Genomic DNA, 26,269 nt, shown 5'->3' with positions numbered 1-26,269 from the left:
GCTTGCACTTCTGAGAGCACAGCTGGAAACCAGGCGCTCTTCCTTCCCTCCTGTTTATGCCTGTTAAATAATCACAGCTGATGGCACGTTTACTCTTCATACACGTAAAAACCTCTGTCTCCGCTTTTTGAAGCACTTTTTGCTCTTTCAGAGGAGGGTCTAATGATGAAAATTAGTTTATTTTGTGGGAAAGAGAAGCATTCTCTGACAGTCACAGAATGGTTTGACCATAGCCTGGAGGGTAGGCAGTAGCCCACAGTAAAATGTGCCCAGTGTGTTTCTTGGCTGAGTTACTGACCCGCTATTTAACTTTACGTGGGTCATTTTACTTTTCTTTATCTGTGCTTTCTCCCTGCTTCTTTTTGTCTGTCTTGACTTTTTTGTTGTTGGCTTTTAAGCCCTGTGAGGTAGAATCCCAAATTTTGCGTTGTGTGAACACAGTGAAGTCTCAAACTCAGCTCTTTACTTTCTAGAGATCTAATTGCCTGGTTTAGGATGCTTTGGACCAATTTGGTTTCATCAAGTTCTTTTGAGAGACTGGCAGGCGCTGCTGGGATATCACACCAGGAGCTCAGTGCAAATTGGACCTCCATGTCTCATGTCTTGCAGTTCTCCGGTGAGAGTGCCGAGCGAATGAAGAAAACATACGGCAAATTCTGCGGGCATCACAATGAGGCAGTAAATAACTTCAAAGATCTGTACTCAAAGGACAAGCGGTTTCAGGCATTTGTCAAGGTAGGACCTGGTAGAACAGACATAGTCGATGGAAAAAGTATGTCCTTTCTGCACTCTTGTGAGCGTTTTGCTACAGAACTGAAATTTTCATCTTTGTTCCTTAGAAAAAAATGAGCAGCTCCCTGGTGAGGCGTCTTGGGATTTCTGAATGTATCTTGTTGGTAACACAGAGAATCACAAAGTACCCGGTCCTTTTACAAAGGATACTGCAGTACACCAAAGGTAGGGACCAGTTCCTCTATTCTAAGCGTGTGTTTGTTCCTCCCGTGTAAATATCTTGGATCCTTTTCAGCTGAAGCAGGTTTTCTTAGAATAGACCGACTAATCTAGTCATTACTGTCTCACACCGCTGTAATGAGATAACCCAGTTTCATATCTCCATTTAAGATTAGTTATTTGGGTGCCTTGATTTAGTTGTTATAAGTCTGTCTGTAGCTAATTATGGAGCAACGTGCTTAGACTCCAAAGTCTCCCAGCTTGCTTTTTGTTGGTAATGGCTAAAATACGTGGTTAATTTGTGCATTTCATTCATACTATCTCATATACAAAGTATATTGGAATAGTCCCCAACCTCACCCATATATGTGAAAGGTTTTGTGAAACTCTTTAAGGGGAAAAAGTGCAGCCTGTCTCATGAAAGTATTAAAAAGTTATAATGTGGGAATTTGGGAGGGAGAAGAGGAAGGAAGGAAGTAAAATCAGGAAGTTAAGAGTCCACAAGGATGAAGTGAAATCAAGGTGTTTTTCTTTCTGTTCAAAGAAAATGAAGTGGAGCATGAAGACTTGACTCAGTCATTAAACCTCGTTAAAGATGTGATTGCTGCAGTCAATAGCAAAGTCAGCAATTATGAAAAGAAAATGCGTCTTGGTGAGATTTACAACCGGACGGATAGCAAGTCCATCATGAGGATGAAGAGTGGCCAGATGTTTGCAAGAGAGGACTTGAGGCATCGGAAGCTCATCCGAGATGGGCCTGTTTCACTAAAAAATGCAGCTGGCCGGTTAAAAGGTAAGACTACCCTGCGTTCTGCCGGGGGAGGATACAGCTCGCCCTCTCTGGATGTAGGATTAGTCCTCAGATTGGTGTCTCCAGCCTTTATTTATTCCTCTGCTTTGAGAGATTTTGACAGCAGCTTTCCCCATGCTGGGATGCTTCAGGGGTGATAGCTGCTTTTTTCCTCCTGGTGACCGCATGCCTGCTGAAGGCTTGCGTTGCAGTGACACCTCGGCCGAGGAGCGGAGTCGCTGGGGGATCCTTTGGGCCAGGAGAACGCGATGGGGCTGCAGTTGCCCAGAGCAGCGAGTCAGATCTCCGCACCGCCACGCGCGTGTGCAGCGGTTGCAGGAAGCGTGCTCGCAGCGTCAGAAACCCAACCTCAGCTTCCCTCTGGCTCTGCCCACCAGCAGCACTGCCTTGCCTTTGCTCTGAGGTCTGTGGTAGGGCTGCCCAGGTCCGGCGTTACCGTCCCGGTTTCACTGGGATTCCAGAGAGGTGTCCCAGGCATTTGTTGCTCTTGAGCTGCCGATGCAAACTGTTCAGGAGAGGCTCTGGTGTCCCTGCAGCTGCCGCTTGTTTGGCCGATGTTTTCTTTAATTGCTTTTTGTTTGTTATCAGGTGGAAATAGTGTTTCTAAGGTGCCGTGCTCTGCTGAGCACTGAAGTTCTCTACTGAATTAAACACTAAATCTCCCAAGGAGGCCTTCAGCTGGGACCGCGGTAGCAATAAGAGCAGGCAGGGCTGTGTCTCAGGCTTGGCAGGAAGGCTGGGCTTTCCTTTTCTCATTCCAGCATCAGCTGATTAAACCACGGTACCTGGGCATGAATGGGGACTGGTAGCCCGGTGCCGTACTGTGCAGTGATAACACAAAATTCCATATTGAGTATGATTTATTTTGAGGTTTTGGGAACAGGAAGTTTACAGATGGTTTCTAGGCATCCGAGACAACCATTGACTTTAGATGGTGGATGAAGCAAGCTATGCTGCTGTTGTGAAATCTTGTGATAAGTACAGGCTGCATTTGCATTTCTACGTCATAGAAATGCATAAACATATCTCCATCTGTAGTGCAAGCTCCCAGCGAAAGCAAGTCCTGCAGACACGCTGCAGAGCCCAGGGAAAGAGTAGCTAGTTCACACATTCAGGCTCTTCTGCAGGATTTGAAATAGGGCACAGAGACGTATAGGAAGAACTTTTCTTAGAGGGTTTTAGCATTTCCCCTCTTGCAAAGTGCACAGACGATAGATAAGAACTGAGTCAACTGCCGACTTTTGCAAACTTCCCAGATCTTTGAGTTGAGTTTGCAGCTTGATTAAAGTTTGGTGGTTCTTTTATCTGGAACGGATCCTGTCTTCCCAAAACAGAATGGAAGGAATTACCCACAGGATGATTTAACTTTTTGGTTTGCTTCGTCTCTGTCACAAGATTTCCCAAGTACGTTACACAAAAACTCTTTGTACTGAGGGCTCTGGGTGGGGCATTATACTTGGTAGTTGCTGTGCAACTTTATGATATGTTATTGGGAGACTTGGAAGGCTGTACGGGTACTCTGGGAAAAGGCTGTATTCTGATTTAAAATCCTCTGTTGGCTTGATGTTGTGCTTCCTTCTCCCGTGAAAGAAAGCCAGGTCCTGCATCTCACGCAGGCTCTGTCGGCTCCCCTTGGAGTCGGCAAGAGTTGTGTTTGTCTGTGAGCAGAATTAGTGGTGGCTCCTGAAGTCGGTATTTCCTGGGAAAGAAACTGCAGCTGACAAATGTTGTTATTGCACGATAATTTACACTCCGCAAACCACTCATCAAGAGAACCGTAAAACCCAAAACTTCCTGTGCAGATATTTTGCTCAAGGGCTAAAATATTGATTGTTTGAGAAAACAACGCTTCTATTCATTAAACGTCTCTAGCTTTCGCTGTTATGCCCGTGTCCTAACTGTTAGAAAGCATGTGGCTGGAGAGGAGCACCCCTGCTCCGACAGATGAGAGAAAACCCTGCAGGTTTGCCAGGTGCTGTTGTGTTCTGCTTAACATAAAGTCGGTTCAGAGCTAACCAGGCCCAGCATCTCCAGGAGCTGCCCCTGCTCCTCCTGCTAACTGGGAGGTTGACTCCGCTTCCAGGATTTGCAAAAACAGCCCTACCGCTCCCCAGCACTGCTGTTATTAAAAGAAACCTTTTTCGGGGTAGGTTGTGTGGTTACACTGCACTGGTATGCTTTTTATTTTGCAGAAGTCCAGGCTGTTCTCCTCTCTGACATGCTCGTATTCCTTCAGGAGAAGGACCAGAAGTATGTCTTCGCCTCACTGGTAAGGCTTCAACCTTTTCTCCTCCTCCCTGTTCTATGTGGGAGACCCTTGATGCGTGTTGTGCAGTGAAGCCAGCCATTGCGCGCTAAACAATTTTCTTGCTTATAACATTTTCGTTTGCTGAGCAGACTCCATTCTTTTTGATAGGAAAACATGTCTTCATGCCCCACCTCCCCTTTCTGCAGTGCCTTGGCACAGCTGATAATTGGCCTTGAAAACCTGCCTGTCACTGGATACACTTACTCCTTTTCAGTTTGTGCAAATTGAAGCAGTGATTTGGGGTGGGAGGGGGCAATGGGATAATGAAAACATTGTAAAAATGAATCTTAGCAGAAGGAAATGTCCTAATACATTGTGAGCTACTACGGGAGACCAGGGGGGTGAAATGCCACTGCAGTAAATTCAACAGAACAGCTTGAAAATAAATGTCAGAGGAATATATTTGTAATGCACAAGACCAAAAACATTAGCTTTTGAAGGCAGGCCTCATAAAAGGGCTAGGCACACTGACCTGCTGAAGAAAACCTAGTACCTAATTGAGTCTGTTGGGGCTGTACCTTACAGGCACGGTCTAGACTGGCTAAACCTTGTGACCTTTCCACTCTTCGAACATTTTGAAAGCTGATAATTTGTTATTCCAGTTCCACCAACGATCTGCACAGACTCAGTGCCCTACACGGGGGGGGAGCTGATGTGTGCACAAGGCCCTGTAGTGAACTGCTAACCATCACCCCAGTTGTAGCATCCTGTAAAATGCACGAAGGGACTGACTCATATGCAGATGACGCAGCAGCAACGGGAGGTTTTAACCAAGCAGGCTGATTACACAGAAACCATAGCACACAATGAACATCATCTTACACACAAGCCTTCTCCATCATAGGAGTCAGCTCTAAGTGTCTGAGAACAGCAGGGGTTTTGTGGGATTTGAAAACAAGATGTTACTCCATCCTAGGGAGAGATTCTGAAGATAATGTGTGTGAAGCAGGCGCTAGCAAGCTGCACTAAGCTTAAGGAGCTGTGATATTAGTGACAGAGAGCGTGTGGGCAGGAGGAGATGAGATCAAAGGTCTGCTGGAGTTAGAGCAAAATATGGTAGAGCTTGCAAAACCACAAAGTCAATTTAAAATTAATTTTTTGTTGAAATGGAACAAGGTGAAATTGCTTTTCCTACAGAACTGATGGAGGAAAGCAAGCCCTTCCCTGTTCTTTGACCCCATTAAAATGATTTATTTCTTTAATTAGCTAATAGGTGCAGAAAATGTTTACAACCTGAGAGAGGTAGCGGTAGGTTATTAGGACCTTTTCAATGCTAATTTGCACCTGGGAACTAGTCCTGTTCACCCTCCTCACCTGTTTCTTTCCATCTGAAGGACCAGAAATCCACTGTGATCTCTCTGAAGAAGCTGATCGTACGAGAAGTGGCTCATGAAGAGAAGGGTTTGTTCCTGATCAGTATGGGTGTAAAAGATCCCGAAATGGTGGAAGTCCATGCCAGCTCCAAAGAAGAGCGTAACGGCTGGATACAGATCATTCAAGACACAATGAACACCATGTAAGCTACCAAGCTGTTCTTGCAAGGCAGGTGATGCACGTAGTCATGTTCTGGTAGTAATTGAGACATGTCTCTTGTCCAGGGATAAAGATGAAGACGAAGGAGTCCCTTGTGAGTCTGAGTTTGAAAAGAAAGTGTCGGACGCAAAAGTGAGAGGACTGAAAGGTAAAATCCTGCTTGGGACAGAGCTGGGGAGCGGTTTTTGAAAAATTTACAGGAATTGTTGTGTTGGGTTTTGTGGTCGAGCTATGACTTTTTTCAAAGAAGTGAGAATCCTGCATCCAGCAAATAATTGCAATCCTTGTTTGCACCTCACCTTGCTTGCATTAATTTTTTTCCTGAGCCTGCTGACTGCCGTTGCTGTGCAGAATTGCATGAGGTTCCACTAGATGGGGCCAATATCTCAGGAATCACTCAGTTTCCTTGCTGAAGCTTTTATTTTCTGTCTTCATCTCTGTTGTCTGTTCACCCCCACAGAGCAACTTCAGCAGAAGGATAAGCAGATCCTCCTCTTGCTGGAGGAGAAGGCTAAGATCTTCCGGGACATGGCAGACAGTTCTGTGCAGGAGGACATGCCAGGCTCCAGGCTGCTCTTCAGAGCCAACACAGAAGAGGCACCAAAAGGAGAGGCCATTATGAAAACTGCAATAAATGAAGGTGAGCAAGTCAGGGTGACACGTTAATTACACTACCAACGGACCCACCTTCAGTGAAGCCATCAGTTGTCAAGCACCAGTTTTGCAGGGGAAGTCTTCTCTTTGTCAGAATAACAGCATAGATAAGGAGATGCTGCTACTCACGGTATTGTCTCAGGGATAGGTAATGAGGATTAGGAAAGGAAGCAGATATTGATAACTGTTGAAAGAGGGCAGAAAAGAAGTCAGCACAGAGAACAACCACGCATTGAATCTGCGCTGGGGTCAGGAGCAGTGCAGGATTTATCCTTGGCTGAAATTTGGACCATCCAGGCTTTTGCTGTGCTTCAGTCTCAGCAAGGTGTGAGAGCAGGGCCTGGGTTCCAGCAGGCGCTTGTGGTGCCTGCAACGGACAGGCAAGTCAGTTGACAAAGGCAATGGTAGATGGAAACTCGGGCAACTTTCTGGTGTGATTTTTGGAGACGCTAAAAATTATTAAATGCTGTTGTCAGAGCACACCAGGGTTGCCTGGAGGAAGAGAGGGAGGTGTAAGCCTGTGTAGAGCTCCAGAAATTGGAGTTAATGGTCAGGCAGACTGAGTTTTTGCAGGGGGAATGTGTACTGTTCATATTATTGTCATAGACACATGGTTTCTTAGTACAGCAAACCATGTGAATTGCTGACCTGAGCTCAGGCAGGGATGAAAACAGCTCAGAAGCCTGAGGTGGTCTTTAACAGAGATATCATTGCTTTTTATCAGTTGAACTGCTGCAAGACCTGGTGAACAGGAGCCTGGGCACTGCCCTCGGGCAGCAGGTCAGCAGCACTGCCATGGAACAAGAAGGAGGAGTTGGCCCCATCTCTCTCCCTAGAAGGGCAGAAACTTTTGGAGGATTTGACAGTCATCAGATGAATGCCTCCAAGTGTGAGTAGTTGCATGTGTGCACATCAGCATTTGTTAATAATATATGTCATCATATCCCCTTGCTTCAGAAGGACTCCAGCAGCTGGTGATTTGGGTTTCTCAACTCCTCTCCAATAATAGTTGATAGATTAAATAACAGATCAGGGAAAAAAACCTATGTAGAGGTGGAATGATGGTAGCTGAGAACCTATGGCTACATGAGGATTAAACATCTGAACTGCTCACTCCTCTGTCTCTGTGCTCTCTCTAAATCATCCTTACTTCTTTACTTACATGCCACATGAAAGCATTTGGCTTCTTAACAGATTAGTTTCTTCATGTAATTATTGTAATATCTGCAGCTTTGTTCTTCATTCTTCAATTATCTTCCAGCAGGAGCCTGGTGCTGTTGCGTTTGCAAATGGATGAGGATATTGCTGAATCAAGCACGTTCTCCCTGGCTCTGCTCTCTATGCATTTGTGTTCCACATACAACTGCATGTGTTATTCCTGCAATTAAGTCTCTCCCAAAGAAATGTGTGAATATTTATTTCAGCTGCATAGCTGGCTGCTTCCCAATGCTCTCGTTCTTTGCCCTAGTCATCAGAAACTTCCCTGTCCTCAAATTCCTTTCTCTGTGGTCTCACTCATACTCCCAATACAGCCAGTTTTGCTGCGCTAGTGTCTGTCTCAGCATTGGGATCGTTGGACCTCGTCTGACCTTCTGCATTAAGGGAGCAGTGTTAGCTCTAGACAGTCAGACATGAGAAGTATGTAGAGGTTTTCCCAGCTCTGCTGGAAAGCTGCAAAGCCCTCCACAGGCCTTGTCATCATAATGACAAATATATTCACACTGGAGGGTTTTTTTTAGGGTTGTGCCTCTCTCTATTGCAGCGATGAATGGGACGACCTCAGGCTGTTCATTGCCCAGCTGTAGGTTTTCTGTAGAAATGTCCTCTTTCGAATTAGATGGTAATTCAATAGTTGTAGGGTCTTGGGAGAATTTGGGAAAAGAATGCAGGGCCTGTTTGTTCAGCTGGAGGCATGAAACCTGGCTTTCATCTCCAGTTCTTCTGTTCACAACCTGTGCAACCTTGGGCAAGGCTTATAACCTGACTCCCCTTCGTTCTCCCCTCCAGCAAAGCAGGACGGAGGTGTTTCCTCCTGCAAAGAGGTGGAAGGTCCCAGGATGTGGTGCAGGAGAGAAGGTCTGTTAGGAGGACTTGAGGGTCAGCCTTTAATAGCAAAGCCTGCCTGGGGGGTGGTGGGAGGAGAGGGTCTTTGCACTAGGCACAGTGTCCTTCACGTTGCTGCAGGTACAGGCGTACGTAAAGTTGTCAGTCATTAAGAGAGTGGCAGTAGGGAGGTTACCACTGCAGGTGTGGGTTTTCCCCATGGGCTGTATCTCAGCTGGCAAGGGGAGTGCAAGAGTCTTGGCAAGAGCTAGAGGACCAAAGAGCCGTGTGACGCCTTCGCCGCCCGTGAGCAGAAGGGCAGCGCAGGTGGAGTGTTGCAGCCCTCTTGGCCCCGCAAGTCAGTTCAGTCCTGCTCAGGAGCACTGATAGGAGCCATCTAGGGGGAAGGTAGAAAGAGAAGTCCATTGTCCCTTTGAAGATACAGCTTTCTGATAACTAAGGTTAAGGATAAATTGTTAGCATAAAATTACACAGGGTACCGCACAGCGGTATCTGACCCAGCTGTAAGTTGCACTTGCACGAGAGAGGCATTGAAACCATACCTGCAATAATATACCCTGATGTGATACTGTTATTGTTCTCCATCTGCTCTTACTCTGCCTCAGGTCTTCTCAGCAAGCATTCTTTGGTAGTAGACAGCAGTGCAGGGGCTAGACAGAGCACCAGTTAACAGGAGTGTGCCGAATTTATCAGCACATTGTCTGAAACCAAAGTCGAACCTAATCTGAATTCAGATCCACTTTTTCTGGTGGTGCTGACATGTTCTGTATACGTAGGGAGCAAATGCATTTAGTTGAAGTGTCAAGAGCTCTGTGTCTCCTTTCGTGAAACATCTGAGTTTCCTGAATTAAATTTCTCAGACGTTAGCAAGTTCATCTGTGATTTAAAATGTTGAATAACCAGTGTCAATGCTGGTTTCTTCCTTTAGGTGGAGCGAAAGATGAAGGCGATGATGCTCAGGACCTTCGGAGAACAGAGTCGGACAGCATTTTAAAGAAGGTATCGCTCGTTTTATCTGTCTGCTGCCACTGAGTTCAGATTTCAAGAGATTTTCAAGTTCAAGTCTTGAAAAATGCCTGAATTTCTTGACAATTAGATGAATCCTAATAAGTTAAAAATAAATAAATTTGGAAGTATGCAGCCAAAAATGCTTTGCTGTAGCTAAAATCCTGACTTGAAAACCATTGCAAATCAGTAGTATTCCTTTGTGGCACAGGTTATCTGCCATCTGGCTGCAGATCAGCTAAAGCATGTGTTTAATTATGCATCGTTATTGAAATTATAAGGTCGACTATAACCTTGCACCTATTCTTGCTGTGGATCGATCCATCATGTAACTACAAAATGATACCTAATTAACATTTTATTTTATATGGTTTTAACTTGCCTAAAAAACATGCATGAATTCTCCCAGAATGGAAGATGGAGGGAGGGTTTAATGTGTCTCTCATTAGTTCAGCTTCAGAACACATTTGCTGTGATTTCTCATTTGTCCTCATATTAAATCTGTGATCTTTTCATAGGGTGGAAATGCTAATCTGATGTTCATGTTGAAAAGGAATAACGAGGTAAGAATTGATTTTGTTGCTCAGCTGTTTCCTTCATTTAAGTGGCAAGTGAATTTGTCTCAATAGGTGATAATGTAGAAGAAAATACATTTCATTTGCTGAAGCGCATGTAGACTTTCTAAATACATTAAGCTGAACCCACTGTGCCATTTATTTGTTTAACCTTGGATGTTCAGACAGGGAATTCACTGATTGTCATCTGCTTGCCAGCAGGATGATCTGTGCTGATTATAGGCAGCAAGGGTTAATTACCACTAGGATGCACAGGGCTGTATTTATTGTGCATCTGCAGACAGAGGGAGTTTAATTTTATGTTGCAGGTGCGGTGAATTGGGGCAATTAGATTTCTGTTCTCCCTTTGATACACATTCATAACTCCCAATTAGCATTAATGGCAGAATGAGCAGCAGTTCTCTTAATCCTGGCTATCGCACCACTATCGCACCACTATTGCAAATACTGCAGTGGTTTTTCTTCTTCTTAAAAGTAGTTCCGGGATATGAGAGATTCAGAAAAATTTTTAGCTAGGTTAAAAATATATTTAGGGATAGGGCATCACTCCAAAGTAGCTTGCTCTGTATTGATGCACGGTGTGTTCACGTTTACCTGTATTTTCAGAGCCTCCATGAACACACCTGCTGTATTGCAGTTTTTCTGTCTAATGACAGTGCGACTTGAATAGGTCAGCCAGGGGTGGAAGACGACAAATAGTCCACATTCATTTTAAGATTTCTTCTTTTTTCAACCGTTGAAGTTCTTGCCCTGAAATTTTTAAGTGAACTGCCAGGTTTCATCCCAATTACTCTGCTTGTTCTTGAGCAAGCTGATACTGTGGGAAATGGTTTGCAGAGACAGCCTGGGAGTTCCCATGAGGTCTGTGGCGTTTGGTTCTTCTGCAGACGTTTCCTTCCCTGCCGCGCTGATGGCTAGGAAAGTGAGGAAGATGATGCCAGGCATCTCTGAGAGATGTCCAAGGGATGTATTTGTGTACTGGGGGATGATGCAGTCATTGCAAGTGAAGAGTGAGAAAAATGAAGGTGTAGATTGATGGCTGTACAGCTTGTCAAACCCACTGGTGGGTCACAGTGGAAAAGGAGGGTGCTTTACGCATACCCTGGCACCCAGGGAGATCTAATAGCAACCCTTTTGTTTTCTCGCAGCAGGTCCTCCAAACCATTACCAGCCTCCATAAGCTGCTCAGTGCTTTGCAGGTAGGCTTGGCCGCTCATCCTGCTTTTGCATGCCGCTTGCCCGAACTGCGCATCCCGCCAGCCAGCAACAGCCACTCACGCTTCACCCCACATCTCCTCTTCCCCTTTGCCTGTCATGTCCCTGTGCGGCTGAATACCCCACGGCCGGCTTGCAGGCAGCGTGCCGGCAGGTCACAGGAATGAGCTGCTGCCTAAGTGAACTGGTGCTCACCTGAATTTGGGAAGCTGCTGGGGGAGATGCTCTGCCAGCATCCTCTGGTAGCCCAGCCGTAAGGCAGCAGTGCTGAGCTGTGAATTTGGTGGGAGAGGAAGGGGTTCAATACAGTACTCTGAGGTTTTCAGGGATGGAGCCTCTCTCCATGGAGAGGGCACCTCAGTGATCTGTGTCCCCTCTCTCCTAGGGTGTAGTGCTGCAGCAGGACACCTACATCGAGGACCAGAAGCTGGCTCTGAGCGAGAGGGCTCTCACCCGAAGCTTCTTCCGGCCGACCTCGCTGCTGGAGCAGGAGAAGCAGCGCAACCTGGAGAAGCAGCGCCAGGAGTTGGCCAACCTGAAGAAGCAGCAGACACAGCACCAGGAGGAGAGGCGGAAGAAAGAGAAGGAGTGGGAAGTCCGGGAGAAGGAGCTGGCAGAGCAGGAGGCCCACCTGGCCCAGCGAGAGGAGCAGGTCCAGAGAGGGTGGCAGGATCTTGAGCGGGAGCGAGAGGAGCTGCAGGTGAAGAAGGCCTCCTACCAGCTTGACCTGGAGAGGCTTCGCACAGCGCAGAAGCAGCTGGAGAGGGAGAAGGCGCAGTTCAAGCAAGATGTGGAGCGATTAGCTCAAATGCGGCAGGAGCCTGACCACAACCAGGTGAATGATGCCAACAGCCAGGCTGCTGGGGAAGCCGTTCCCTGCAGGGAGCTCCCGGCCGGCTCCTGGGCCAACTGCATGCCAGCAGTGATAGACTGACGCCAGCCTGGCCCTAGATATGCAGGGCCTGGTATTTAAAACTGGCTCTTTCCTTGCACGTGATGTGCAGGGCTGCATTTCTTGCACCTCCAGAGCTGCTGAGGCATTGCCAGTGTTGATGCAACATGGTGTATTCAGGCTGCCTGGCCAGTCTTAAGCAGTAGGTGGTTACAACAGCCTGAGCTCTGCCCGCTTTTCTGTGCTGTGTGTTGGTGGACGACAGAGCGGAGGTGGCTGACTTGCAGAGAGGATGCCCTAGGCAATCCCAAGAAGTCGATACTGCCTTTGACATTGGCCCTCACCCCACGGGGGCTGAGGTCTGGGGAGCGGTCAGGCAGATAAGACGTCCTGCTCGGAAACAGCCTGAGCATTGTGGTTTACCTGCACCCTCCAGCTGTCATGAAAGCCACTTGCAAGGCTGATAACTGCAGGGGAGGGCTGTTTGTCCACTTACATCCATCTCCAAAAGCATTCTTAATATCTAGCAAAGAGATGGGCATTGTCCCTGTCCTAAAGAGACTGGGCACCTGCAGTCTGGTGCTCAGTGAGCAAAGGTCCTGACTGTGCTGCAAGAGGCTTCTGGTGTCTGGCTGTCCACAACCAGAAAGAAAAGCCCACACGCAGATCCTGCTCTGTGCATTTTTCAGCAAGCTGGGGTTTATTTTTTTTATAACTGTGCAGCAGTCTGGCTGAGGAGAGCAAGCATCCGTTGGCAAAACATGGGCTGAATTTGAACCTTAAGCCTGTTGTTGATCGTTTGTTTGTTTGTAACTGACTAATTCTGAATGTAATTTGCTTAGAGCTGTAGCAGAATTAGTTTATAAACGTTGGATTGTGGAATGGAAATGATTTTGGGTGCCTGAATGGACTAATTGCAGAGCTCAGCAGTGAGCTCTGAAAAGCAAATCATCAGAGGAGGGCTTGCTCCCTCCCACCCCGGCTCCTGATCAGGCCAGAAGTTTTCTGAGCACACAGTGAAGCTGTTCCAGCATCAAGCACATGGAGACATGTGAGGGGCATGGATGCTATGGGAGAGGCTGAGAGGTAAAATAGCTGCGAGGCCTGGGGGATCAGGAGAAGGAAGCACCTTTTTGAGGCAGGTATCTTACTGACATTTCAGAGCTATTAATAGAGGGTTTGGTGAGGCTTTGTTGAGATGTTGTTTTGATCTTCCCTTTGAATGTGCGGGCTCAGTTACATCCTGAGACAGCCGTTAGGGGAAAAAAAAAAAAATATCAGGAAAAATGTTTTTGCTTTCATCTTTTGCTTGGGAAGGCTTCCTTTGACACATGCCGCTCTGGTGCTGTGTGCTGGCATTCCCCTGCCGGAGAGGCACACTTCTCCTTGGCCTTCTGCCACCGTCTGTGTGTGCGAACGATGCAGGGTGAGTCTGGGTATTGAGATCTTAAAGAATATTTGCCTTTGGCTTGTTGATACATAGCATAGTACTTGTAGGAGCAAAATATACTGGAGTGTTACTCTCTGTATGCCTCATTTCTTCATCTTAAACGGAGAGGGCTTCTTCTCTCATTGCTGTGCCTGGACGGGGACCACTTTTTAGTTGGTGAATGGGCTGGATGGTGAAAGGAGCAAACTCTGTCTCTGTCAGTGGTCTGGGAAACATCTTTTCTATCCTGGTTCTCTGCTAGCTTCTTTCATGCCCCAATGAAATGCTTTTCTTTTCCTTCATAGGTTTCAAATCTACATGAGAAACTTGCAAGAGTCCCCTCCCACTCCAGCATCGATGACTCCTCCAAGCAGAAGAGCCCTTCCTTTCCTAAACAAGGGCACTTTGATGCAGAACTGTCTGTCTCCCCCAAAAGGAACAGTCTTTCAAGGACACACAAAGAGAAAAGCACTTTCCATTTGCTTAGCACAACAAACCAGACTAACAAGGCGGCTGAGGAACAGCCCCAGATGCCTACCCGCCTCTTCAGTTTAGCCAAACCAAAGGAGAAGAAGGAAAAGAAGAAAAAGGGCAGGGGACATCGCTCCCAACAGTCTGGTGAGTGTCAGGGAGGGTCATAGGTGTTTTTTCAGGGTCGGTGAGCTGGCTTTTCTGTCCAGCCAGCAAACTTGTGGAAACCACGAAATCTAGCCTTGAATGTGGATGGTAACACTTGAGGGATGGAGAAGACCAGCTGTGATGAGTGGAGTTCCCAGCTTGAAGCGATCTTCTCTGTGGGATTTTCTGCCTCTTCTGCAGCCCCTGGGGTTGTCCGAGGGACGCACTCTGCTCACTGCTCCTTCCCTTCCCCATCCCATCCTGAGCAGCCTCCACAGGCTGGATTCTCCCTGTATTTTTCAGCTTGATCTGCTTTGAGAAAGAAAATGTCCTGCTTCGGTGTATGTACTTTCAGGAGCTGCTGCTGGGATGCTCCTGGCTGTTGCAGCCCCTGCGGCATTGCTGTCTGCTTTAACTCTGTTGTAGTTTGGAAGTGATACCTGCAACCCTTCTGTTGGCCTCTCCCTTCCCTTCGAGCCGGTCTATCTTGTCTCTTGATCTGAAAAAAAAAAAACATGCAGTTTTTTTCCCCTGGTAGTTTTGCATCCCACTAGGACTCAGTTCTGCAGCTCAAACTTCTGACCCACATGAAATATGATCTCACGCCCTCAGATGACCAGCTTATCCATATTAACTCACTGATGTTTTCCAACTTGGGCACAGGAAAGCTCAGCAATTATGAGATGTAATGTCATGGTAGCTCATCAGGGAACTGGACGTCTTTTAAGGTGCCCAGTGGATTGGGCAGACAGTGAGGTTTCCATGTGTGCGGAGTCCTGCTCTGCCTGCTGTATTCCTGTATTCCCATAGTGATTCCCGTCTGTTTTTTTGTGCTGCAGATTCTCACTCGTCAGAAGCACCTCCGGAGGGCGAGGAGATCTTCTGCTGAGCATGGACGGTTTCATTGGTCACTCTCGGCATTGGTACAGTGGACATCTCCCTGCCCGCTCCACAGCACGCTGCTGGTGCCTGCATCTGACAAGCATCTGGAGGTTTTAAATAAAATATGTTAAGAAGTCTGTTAAGTGGTGGGAAAAGGCCTCTCTCCTGTGGTTCTGTGTGACTTCTCACCACAGAGGCTGACTGCACAGCAAATAGTACCATCTCTCTGTGCAAACCTTGGGTTAAATGAATTGGGATGGATGTTTTCTATCTCTTCTTACTGCTAAAGGATGAGAGAACATAGCCTTAAGGGTTCTGTGCCTTCAAATTCCCCTTTTCTGGGGAACGTAACCAAAACCAAGCATTTAGCAAAAGGTTAGGACTCTACAAATGGTGCGTACACACTGGCATATATAGATATACTGTATATATACATATATGTATCTATGTATCCACTGGGATATGCTTACAGTCTGTACAGCCAAGCTTAGCCCAGCCCATGGGGATAGATGATACCTGATGACTTTCAGGGAGTGTGTAGATATTAAATATCTTGCCCTTACTGCTCCGAGTGTAACACCATTGACTTGCACTCCCCTTTTGTGCTCATGGTATATGGACCGTTTGGTTTCAGAAAGGTACCTTACACCAGGAAGCAGTAATGGCGTTCAAAACAAAAATTCAGAGGAAAAAAATAAAATTTAAAGTAATTCCGAAAGATTTCCATGGGGCAGAGGATTTAAATGTCAAACTGTTTCCAGAATCAAGCAGAACATCTTTGGGTTATATTTAAAACGATGCAGAAAAGAGAAATTCAGTAGGCTTGTAAGGCAACCCCAGGGAGCCAGAACAAACAGTGTTCAAGTGGGAACAACTCTAAGCAACGTTTTTTTACACAATCTCTTTGAGCTCCGGCTCACTCCTTCCCATCCCCTAAGTAAAGATTGGGTTTTTTGCCAGTATATAGTTCTCCAGTTGCATTTGACATCCCTTCATTACAAGTCTGATGACTTACTAGAGAGATGGCTGAAAATCTGCTTTTAGGGACATTTGTTCTGTTATTTGTATTTTTCTTCCCCTACTTTTTGTGTTAGCATTGGGCTTTGTTTCTCTGGATTTTGTCAGCTTCCCTTGCTCGTTTCTAAGGCAGGATGAGACAACAGCAATTTCAGAGCACTTCAGCGAGATGTCGCAGGTCAGGGGACTGAGTGCTGCATGCAGAGCAAACTCCAAAGAGGCGGCTCCTAGTTCCTATGCCTATACGATACTGTGCACTTATTAACCATTTCTGGGGAGATAATACATTCTTAGGGACAAAAATGCTGTGGGACAGGTCCAGCGGTCCAGCGTGGCAGGTCTGTTTCCATCGCCGTGGGCGCTAGGGTGAAAGTGTCTGCGTGTCCCCGTGTTGCCGTCAGCGGAAGGGGAAGGTCTGAGGCTGGCTCTCGCTATGCCGACTGTCAGGTGTTTGTACAGCTGTTGAATACAGGGATGTGTTCAGCGGGGGAAAAGAAATGCAGCAAGCCAAACTTTCTTCCAAAATTATTGTTCTTCCAAACCCTCTCAGGGGAATTGCCCGAGCGGATTTGTAAATGGTTACGAGACACTATCAGCTTCAAAATAGCTTAAGGGTTTGCTCAGAGTTTGAAGCTGTCAAATGCATTTCCTTTCCTACCAGTTTTTCTTAAAAAAAAAAAAAAAAAAAAAAAAAAAAGTCTCTTCTTGCACTATTGTTTGATTTCAGTTTGCTCTCTGGCTTCTCACAAGCTAGTAACCCGCAGCAGTTTTCAGAGTTCGGTGCTGATGAGTATCAGCAGCATTGATGGTGAGGTGGATGCTTAGACTGGTCTGTCTTGGTCAGTGCAGGAATCCTAAACCACCTGCTTGCTTTTGAAGCTCTCTAAACTATTAAGACTCAAAAAAAAAAAAAAAGGAAGAAAGGAAAAAGGTTTGAGATTTATCTTTATTTTGATTTTTTTAATATTATCTGGTGCTTGTTCTTAATTGCAAGCAGGGCTTGCAAAAAATATTTATCTTTCTGTTTGTTTGAAAGAGTTCATTTTTTTAAAAGAAGTTTACTTGGTTTTATTTTTTTATTTCTTTTTACTTTTTATTTTGATTTATTTGGGGGTTTGAGGTGTGGTTTGGTTTTTTTCTTTCCTTTTTTTTTTTTCTCCTTACCAAGATTTTGGTAAACCAAGTGTTCTTATCTCCCTGATTCCTACAAAACCAGGGCTTGGCCAGTGCTGCTTAGCAGTGCATGCCATGCCCAGAGTTACACAATTTCAACTGAGAGCTTTCTTTAAGGCAGAGCATCTTTGGGCCAATAAAAAGTCTGGAAGAAGAAGCAGTGACTTCAGACAAGACTCCTCCTATCAGTTAGTTTCCTTGTTTAAATATTTTTAGGTTTTCTCATACCTCTTGGAGGCAAAGGAAAAAGCAAAACATGGAGCATCTTGCAGTGATGTGAGGGTCCGGTCGCTTCTCCAGGGGGATAGAGACAGCTCTCCTGAACCTGAAAGGAGCTGAAGGAGGCATGTGCTGGTGTTGTGGTGTTACCCTTTTCATAAGACACACACCAATTTTAGAAAATAACTTCTGCCCTGCTATCTATATGTCTGCAAAAATGAATGTGCCAAGCTGAAATTTTTGGAAACCAAAGCAGTGCATGGCTCATTTACTGTTGCGTAAACAGAAATCGGGTCCCCAATATTTCTGAAAGTTCCCCTCGGTCTGTAATAGCCTTTGCCAGTATGGGCTTTTCTTTTCATCCCTCAGTCTTTTTCCCAGTCCCAGCGCATCTTGAATTCGCAACACTGGAATGTCCCATGGCTCCGAGGAATGCATCAAAAGGGAGACGCGTGACCCAGGGCAGCAGGGCTGAGTCTCCGCCTGGCTCGACCATCTCTTCTGACCTGTGCAAATCAAAAAGATCATTCAGTGCCCTAGGTGAAAATAGTATTTGCTAAGTGATCTCCTCAGGTCCCTATGGTTCCTTGTCAAAGAAACCATGTGCGTGAATCAGAAATATACTGACTAGAAATACTGCACATCAAAGCTGTTTGTGTCTTTAAATTCTGGTGGACAGACCTTTGTCCCTGGAGGATGTATGTTACTGCATGATTCACTTTTTTGGAATGAAGCCTTTACTCCCACACGGCTTCCTCCTTCTTCCACCTTTAGGAAGGTGAGGGCTTGGTTTTATCTCTTCAGCCTTTTATTTTTGCCCCCTCAGGTTTTCTGTGGAAAGGCTTGGCATAGGTTCCCAGAGTCAGATTCCCGCTCTGATTCCTGCAGGTTGCCGAGGGTTGTCTGCTAGAGTACGGTCCCAGCTTTACAGCACCAAAGCCTTTCCTCTTCCTGGCCTTAAAATTGCATTTACTCCAGTTCCACACCTGGCATCCATCCTGCAACCTTTCAATCCATCCACTGAAAGCATGTTATTTCTTCAGCCCAGCCTGATGCTGTATCTGGTTCCAGAGCCAGTCCCTCGATCCCATCTGGAGCACCCAAACCACCCCATTTTGCATGGGGTTACTGGGACACAGAGCAGCTTCAATAATGTCTGTGCAAAGCCTGTATTGTTGGAGGGAGAAGAGGACCCTGCAAGGGCTCTCAGAGCTTTTTTTGCTAATGTTTCATGGAGGGGAAAAATCAGACCTTCTTTTCTTGGGCTTTTCTTAGCCCGGTCTTTATCACTGCCCAGCAGAAGGGGTTCCAGTGACCGGGGAAGTGGGCGCGCAGTCTCAAATGAAGTACAGAAGTGGTCAGTATTAGCTGGGGGTGCCAGAATACCCCAGCCATAGAGAGTAGCTGTAGCGAATGGTGTGAGACTCGATGGAGTTGTGTGGGGTTGGCCTTAGCTTCTTTTAAGTGAAGTGATCATCTCAACATGTAACTTGATGTCAGTTTGATGCCATAAAGCACTTTAAATGGAACTGGTCTTGTCCCTTTTCATTTTGGTTACGTGGAGACAATCAGCTTTGCCATTGCTCCCCCATCTGCATCCCCAGCAAAATCCGAGCTGCAAGTAGGCATATTCCTGGTTTGGTTTGGCTTTACCCCAGGAGGGGAGGAAGGGCCAGCTTTTTGTATTAATTATTTTTAGACCAAAGTGGGTGTGAATCTGACTACAGTCCCACTGCAGACAGGACGAGTGGCAGGACCAGAGGAACTGGCTTCTGATGGCTCGGGTATATCCCCCGGGAGAGCCCATGCTGGTGTCACCATCACCTTCCTCACAGCAGGTTCTGCTGCCGGTAGGGAAGCCGTCCCGCCAGCGGTTTGCCCTCCACACGTCCTTTTCCTTGGAGAAACACAGAGCAAAGGACGTGTCGGGGATACAACCAAATAAGTGAAGTGAGGCCCTTTCCATTATTATTTTATATTATTATTTACTGTCCAGGCCATTGGGAGACCTCCCAGGTGCCATCCCTGGGGCAGGAGCTCTCACCACTGCTGAGGGTGGACTCTTCACTCCTGAAGTTTGACCACTGCTGAGAAGCACAGTAGTGCCATTAGCTTGTGCAGATTTGTACTGCCTTTCAAAGGCAAGAGCATCCATAGAGTCTGATTATCTTTGCACTTTCCTTGAGGCACTAGGGTATCTAAAAGCTGTTGCTGAAACACCCAAATCCAGTCCTTCCAAATGCCACCGAGTCAGAAGAGCTTCATCAGGTGCCAAATCCCAAGGAAGCTGTCTGGAATATCTGTGGTGTGGGGCAAGGGAGGACTGGGCAGGGGGCACGGGAGAATATCTGCTAAAATCCCACAAAACATTCCTTGTTAACCAGAACTCTGGAAATTATTCTGCCTGCTGGCCAGGTTTGGGAATTTAACATAATTTAAGGCACCCTTTTAAATAAAAAAACCTCCTCTGCTGCTCATAACTCTTACTTCATTTGTCAGAAGGGGCAGCAATCAGTGATCCTTGATCCAGTGATGCAGCTAAGTTTTAAAGATAGGCGAGCTGAACTGGCTTAATCTCGTACACCTTGTGCTCTTGAGTGATGGGAAGCGTAACACCAGCTCCCTTCCCACCTGCGTTTTCAGGGCTCGGTGCCCTTTCTTTCCACACGCATTTCACTGACACTGATGCTTTGCCCAAATATATTCAGCTTCCATTGCTTGGGGGGAGGGGGGAACAGGATAACATTCACTGCTTTGCATACAGCTGTAAGCTTCGTATGTATTTAAGCTGTCTATAGGTATCCATCCTTTCCATGCTCTAAAGTATTTTACTATTTTCTTTATCGATACTAAACACTGACTCAAAAAAAAAATAAAAATTATGTCCAGTTCAGTTCACCTATAGTTAAAGTTTAGCCTGGTGTTTGTTTTGTACCAATATAGAATGCACTTGAGTGCACTGGTATTTCAGAGCATTGAGGAGGTGTATTATAATAACATGATATACCTCTGCTTTTGGTTTGTTTCTTAAAAAAAAAAGAAAAATGTACTTTGCATTTTTATGTTGAACCCGTTAAAAAAAAGTTTAAAAAAAAAAGTTGAAAAAAAGAATTTTTAAAAAATAGGGTAAAAGCTAATTGCTGTATGGTGTTTTGTAATTATGTAAAAAGTGAGCAAATGTAAAATTCTGCATTTTTTCTGTAACTTGCCAGAAACCATTAGGTTTTATAACAAGCTTTTATTTATCTTCCTTTTTAGTTATCGGCATCAGCCTCTTGTAAAGTCATTTTTCCTCTGAATAAATTTATGTCTGAGATTTCACCCCAATCTATTTCCACACCTTCTGTATTTCTGTGGTTGACTTTGTTGCACCGAGGCTGAATGAGTAGCTGTAACCCTACCTGTAATCAAATGTTTGCGTTGCTTTTATCATCTGGATTCCAGTCTGCACCCATTGGACTCTCTAACTCATTTTCCTTCTCTTAGAAGATTTGCGTTTAGCTGAAGGGCATATGGCCATAATGATATTCAGGTGCTTGGGTTTTCCCCCCCCCACATACAAGGGCTTTTCATCTTTTTACAAGAAGAGGAAGTGTCACAGCCGTTCCCTCAGCCACTTCAGCTCCATAAGCTGAGATAAATGGCAGTCTGGTGCACGCCGCTGCTGTCTGATGGCGCAGAGTTTCTGTAACCTGCTAAAACAGCTCTGCATCTTCAGCAGATCCTAGACACGGGGGGGGGGGGTGTTTCATTTGGCTGAGAGAAGTAGAGGTGCCGTGTCTCATCACAGGGACAGGGATGGGGAGAGAAGGGGAGATGTTTGCAGCCACGATGCAGCGTGCTTTACGTATTTCCACATCCCCTGCAAGAGGAGGCCCAGGAGAAACGCCGCAGCTGGTGTCCAGATCGTTCCTCTCGCCTGGGGAGGTGAAGGTACTGTTCCCAGTGGCTGCAGGCATCAGTCCAGGCAGAAGAGGGTGCCAAAAGTACAGAGCCGAAGCAGAGTTTGCTCCGCAGCACGATGAGGCACCGGCACAGAGGACCACAATGGCTGGAGTTTCTCCACCATTATTTTCTTTTACCTGGAAAAACAATCACGGCTGCCGCTGTACCACTAGTGCTGCACGGGACTGGAGCACCCTCTCCCCAGGTGGAAGGAGCAGGGAGACCTGCGCCCTTCATCCTCTGCGTATTGATTTTGAGGCAGAGGAATTGCTTCATTTTCACCCATTATTTCACTTGTTTTCAGAGGAAGGAAAGAGAGGATGCTTGAGGAGAATCAAAGGTATTGATCAAAGCCTTCAGGTCATCGACGTGAACACTGCTTGGCGGTTTTGGGTTGTTTCTTACCAGCTGTTAGGAAATGCCAGCCCACCCTCCTGTGCCCCGTGAGCCAGCAGTGCACTGCATGTGTTTTTCCCCCTCCTCACGTCTGTGTTGCATGTGCTGTTCTAAAAACCTGAATCACATCAATGAACCCAAGCCTACGCCCTGTCACGCAGCGCTCGCTCCGAGACAGGCAGCTCCCTGGGTGTGAGACAGGAGATGAAAGAGCTCGTTTATCTCACCGGCTGTTCAGTAGCCCTCCTTTTATTTGCGTTCACATTCGTCCCAGCTCACCTATTTACCGAAGCGAATAAAAAAACCCGTCGGCTCCTGTGTATGGCGTTCACAGAGCGTGTTTTCCTGTGGCCCCTCTTGGCCCTGCAGCCTGGATGCCTGACAAAAGCGCTGCTTGGGTTACCCCAAGCCTTTGCATTGCTGTGGTAAAACAACGGCTGCTGCTGGCAGCGCTGATTCACCAGGCTGCTACGATAAAACGGGCATTGGTCATGGGAGGAGGAAGAGCATATTTACTGATGACAAATCCCGTGTAGAAAACCAAATTCTTGCTGAATCAAGCTCCTGCCAGGGAACAGCCAGGGTGCAGAGCAACCCAGGCACTGTGAGCTTCTCTGGTCCTGCACATTGCAAGCCAAACCACCCCTGTTTCCACAGGCCAGAGGGGAGCCTGGGCATGCCATGCAAATTGCCTTTGGCAGAGGAGGAAACGAAGGCCCCCACCTCTCCAGGCCATCTCCAGGTGGCAATTTGAATATCCTAAACCAGCTTTCCGCAATTTCATCCGCAGTCCATGCTCTGAGCCATCACGGCACGGCTAAGGTGATGAAATGGATGTTCTCCGCAGACCACACGGGCCCGTTATTTTAGATGGTCCCCAAGCAAGAGTGCTGTGTTTCTGGGCAAGAAACCTGGGATGCTCAGCCCTGGCTTTTCCTTCTCAACAAGGTTAGAGCAAAAGATCTCTGCAGGGCCATGTGGTGGGTCATCTGGATGTGGTTGGGTTTTCACTGGCGCCTTCACTGAAAAGGGGTCATAAAGGTTCCTTACACTTGGATGGGACTCTAAAAGGAGCACTGAGAGGCACAGGAGAGGCTCTTTGGAAATACGGTTTAGTGACACCTTTAACATTCGTGTTACCTGCATTTCCCCTTTCCTGCCCTTGCTGGGTCCAGCCCCAGCGCTGGCTCCAGGGTGAGAAATGGGAGGTCTGGGAGGACACAGGTGTGAGCTGGGCTGGGGCTCGCAGACAGGCTGCTCATTCACAGAGGTTTTATTAAGAGAAGGAAAGGCAAAACCCTAATTAGTTCAGTGAGTGAGTGAGATGCCTTGTGATCAGACACAAGGTGAACAGTAAAGGAATGACTTACCTTTGCCATAGAAGGCACCTGGGTTTTGTTAATTAGTTAGAGGGATGTTAAACACTGCAAATGTGTTGATTTGTTTGGGGTTGGAACATGTTTAAATTAAGGGGAAAATAATATTTGCCACTAGCAACTGATAGGAGAGCCCATAGGCGTGAGCACCCCCAGCCCTTGCAGGGACGGGCAGACACAATGGGTGCCCCTCATCCCCTCCGAGAGCCGTCTCCACACCTCTTGAAATACCCCCCGAACGAGGCTGAGCTCCAGAGCCTGCTCTCCTGCCCCCCAGTCCAAGGAGGCTCAGGGGAGGATGCTGCGGGTTCGGGACCGGCTCCCCCCACCCTGCTGCCCGCACAGCCCTGTCCCGCTCTCCCTGCATCCCGGGGCTCCCTTTGCGTGTGGATAACTTGTTCAACGAGGCTATAAATAGCAGCCTTCGCTCTTGGCTGGAGGACATCCCGGCGCCTCAGCCAGGCGTCCCCAGCAGGATGGAGCTGAGGTTTGTTTGCTCCCCATCAGGGCAGGGCTGAGCCCCAGCAGGGTCCAGGGGGGGCTTGTTTAAGTCCCTTTGCTCTCCCCTTTCTTTAGGGTCCATCCCGTGCACAGATGCAGTTCAGCTGGCAATTCCCGATACCCCCTGACCTCTCGCCCCAGCCTGGCGTCTCTCCCTCCAGCACTCGGCGTCTCCAGACGCTCTTTCTTTCCCCTTTCCTTTCACCAAAGAGCTGCTTCTCACCGGCCGCATCTTTCCAGTAAGCCTAATTAGACAGGAGCCTAATTAGAGCCAAGCAGGAGCGGTGAGTCATTAGCAGAGCCCTGTGGGAAGCCCCAGAGCAGCCAAAAGCCCGGCGGGGCGGCAGCGTGGGCAGAGGAGGGGGCCGGGATGCGGCGGGCGCTTGGCTGGGCACAGAGAAGCAGCCGTCGGAGGGAAGCGGCTGCTGTTCGTGTGTGCATGTGTAATTCCTCCAGACGGTGACCCAGAAATGGAGCAATGGGTGTTCACCTGCCTCCCTGCACCTGCTGGAGAGCCGAGCGGCAGCACGCTGCGGGCCCCGGTGCTGCTGGGCTCACATCAGGGCAGGGGATGTCTGTCCATCCTATCCAGCCAGGGAAGTTAGAAACCAAAAGAGCTTTTTCTGGTGGCCCTTAAGTATTTTTTTCTCCTTGTTTTGTTTCTACTCATCTGTTTTAATACATGGCTATCCCTCAGGGCAGAGCAGAGCCAGCAGCCTGGGAACTGGCTGGCTGCTGGTGGCTGTAGGGAGAAAGGACCCTGCTGGGGTGGAAAAAGAGAGTAAGGGGAGCAGCAAAGGGCAGAATTGCAGTGTTTTCTCTGGACGGAGCTGCAGGACTGGGGTTAGGTGTGATGCCAGGACTGAGAAATGGGACTTTCTATCAATGATTAAATCACGTCCTGGCTGAAGTGTCAGCAGCGTTTTAACGAGCACGAGCTGTGCCATCCTGGCATGGCCCCGGACCGTTCCTCCAGCCTCAGCAGGAAGGGAGGGCTTCCCAAGAGAGCCAGAACTGAAAAAACACAGATTATTTGATTCCTGAGCTCTGTGGTCCCCAAGGGATGTCAGGAGGAATGAAAAGATACGTTGGATAGCCAGGATCGTCCCCGTGAACCCTTCCGCCATCTTCATTGGGGGGGGGGGGGCACACAAATACAGAGGGATCCTTGTGCACGATGGCTGTGAGACCCAGCCATCAGCGGGGCAGTGTGTGCTGGGGAGAGGGAAGTGAGATGTCCAGGCGCTGACAGCGTGAAAGCCAGGCTTTCTTCCACCTAATTGGATTTGTTATTCAGCCGAGAAACGCTGAATGGCTTGGGTGGGCTCTGAGCTTGCGATTTCAGTGAGGAAGTCAGGACGACGCGGTAAAGTAGGTCACACTGCTGCAAACAGGGCTGATGGTTTTGCACAACAGCCGATGAGGTTAAATAAGGAGGTGGTGAAACGGACCCTCTACAGAGACTAAACCGCGTTGGGTTTACCCCAAGGGAGAAGGTGCACGGGGAAACAGGAAACCAATTTGACACAGGACACACCGCGGGGAGGATGTGCAATGCTGGGGTATGAATTAACGTGCAGGAGAAGACAACAAGCAAAGGACACGAGGCTTCAGTGCTCTGTGTAGACATGGATGAATTTGAAAGCATGTGGGATGGCTGGAAAAAACACTCCTCCACTCCAATTATGTGTCTAAAGTGCCAGAGCCAGCCTCGGGATGGATGTGGGGCTTCCTCAGACACCGGAGGTATTAAATCACCAGCAACACTGCTTTTAATTGACTCTAGTGACAAAGGGAGAGCGAGCTCAGATGATAATTCCCTGTAGGGCTTCACCGCACAATAGTATTATTTCAAGGGCAGCTAGGGTCAGGCTGGGAAAATGCATATTTAAAAACCAACAAGGCACTATGAGTTTCATTTAAAAAAGACATAGGAGTATCAGCCTTTTGCATCTGCGGAGGTTCAGCATGGTCAGTCCCTGGGGATGGAGGTCCTGAGACCTGGGCCTGGGAGAGGTCTGGTCCCGCTAGCTGCCTGCCCGCTCCCATCTCCAAGTGTCTCCCTGCCCCCTACTCCTAAATGCTTTTTGGAGGGTGGGGAGCACCTCATTACAGAGCTGGGGAACCAAGGTGGAGCGAGCCCATGGGCAAGCCCCAGACCAGGCCAGAGGGTGGGCTGAAAGGAGTCGTGTCCTGTCCAAGCTCCCCTGTGGGACCGGGCCCCTGCAGAACAAGGCAGGAGGTAGGCGTGGGACAGCCGCCCTTTGGCGGCCTGGGTCTGCCGGCAGCCGTTTGCTGCTGGGCCTGGGTCTGAGCAAGGGCCGGATCCTTGCAAGACCTTGCACCTCTGGGGGATCTCCATGTCGGGCTCCTGCCCACCTGGTGGGGAAGATGTCTGAGCTCCTGACACCCTGCAGCGAGGGCTGGCTCTAGCGTGTGGGCATGTTTCCCAGGAGCCTGGGAACACACAACCCCTGCACCGCCACCAGACAAGACTCTTTCCTAAGTGCTCCCTCCCAGACAAAGCCGAGCTTGACCTGCTGAGATGGTGACAAAGCTCTTCTAAAAAAGCAAAACAAATCACGTTTACATTTCTTCCCCTGTACCTCCCAGTTAAAACCCAGCCCCGCTCTGGCTGTAGCTGTATTCTGACTGTTACATCCGTTTCCATCTCCTACTCCCCTTGTGCTTTGTTGCTGCTAACC

At 47.7% G+C, this 26,269-nt stretch overlaps 1 protein-coding gene across 5 annotated transcripts in view; it reads left to right on the top strand.

Moving 5' to 3' along the window:
- AKAP13 (A-kinase anchoring protein 13) overlaps window positions 1–20,660 on the top strand; it is a 205,397-nt gene extending 184,737 nt beyond the window's left edge. For 3 of the 5 annotated variants that reach the window (XM_082321821.1, XM_082321824.1, XM_082321820.1), the window contains 14 exons: window positions 610–735; window positions 840–957; window positions 1,496–1,744; window positions 3,955–4,031; window positions 5,405–5,586; window positions 5,669–5,751; window positions 6,064–6,243; window positions 6,982–7,146; window positions 9,250–9,320; window positions 9,845–9,889; window positions 11,050–11,100; window positions 11,502–11,951; window positions 13,743–14,055; window positions 14,895–20,660. In XM_082321821.1, the coding sequence (XP_082177947.1) occupies window positions 610–735; window positions 840–957; window positions 1,496–1,744; window positions 3,955–4,031; window positions 5,405–5,586; window positions 5,669–5,751; window positions 6,064–6,243; window positions 6,982–7,146; window positions 9,250–9,320; window positions 9,845–9,889; window positions 11,050–11,100; window positions 11,502–11,951; window positions 13,743–14,055; window positions 14,895–14,944 (2,160 nt within the window). In that variant the 3' untranslated portion in view covers window positions 14,945–20,660. The remainder of the gene's footprint in view (window positions 1–609; window positions 736–839; window positions 958–1,495; window positions 1,745–3,954; window positions 4,032–5,404; window positions 5,587–5,668; window positions 5,752–6,063; window positions 6,244–6,981; window positions 7,147–9,249; window positions 9,321–9,844; window positions 9,890–11,049; window positions 11,101–11,501; window positions 11,952–13,742; window positions 14,056–14,894) is intronic. The other 2 variants (XM_082321822.1, XM_082321823.1) reach the window with 2 other exon arrangements.
- Window positions 20,661–26,269: the final 5,609 nt, after the last annotated feature.

This window comes from Platalea leucorodia, assembly GCF_965183815.1.
Source record: "Platalea leucorodia genome assembly, chromosome: 9".
In the NCBI taxonomy this organism is placed as follows: domain Eukaryota; kingdom Metazoa; phylum Chordata; class Aves; order Pelecaniformes; family Threskiornithidae; genus Platalea; species Platalea leucorodia.
The sequence above is the reverse complement of the archived record's forward strand: the minus strand, read 5'-3'. Positions and strand labels throughout refer to the sequence as shown.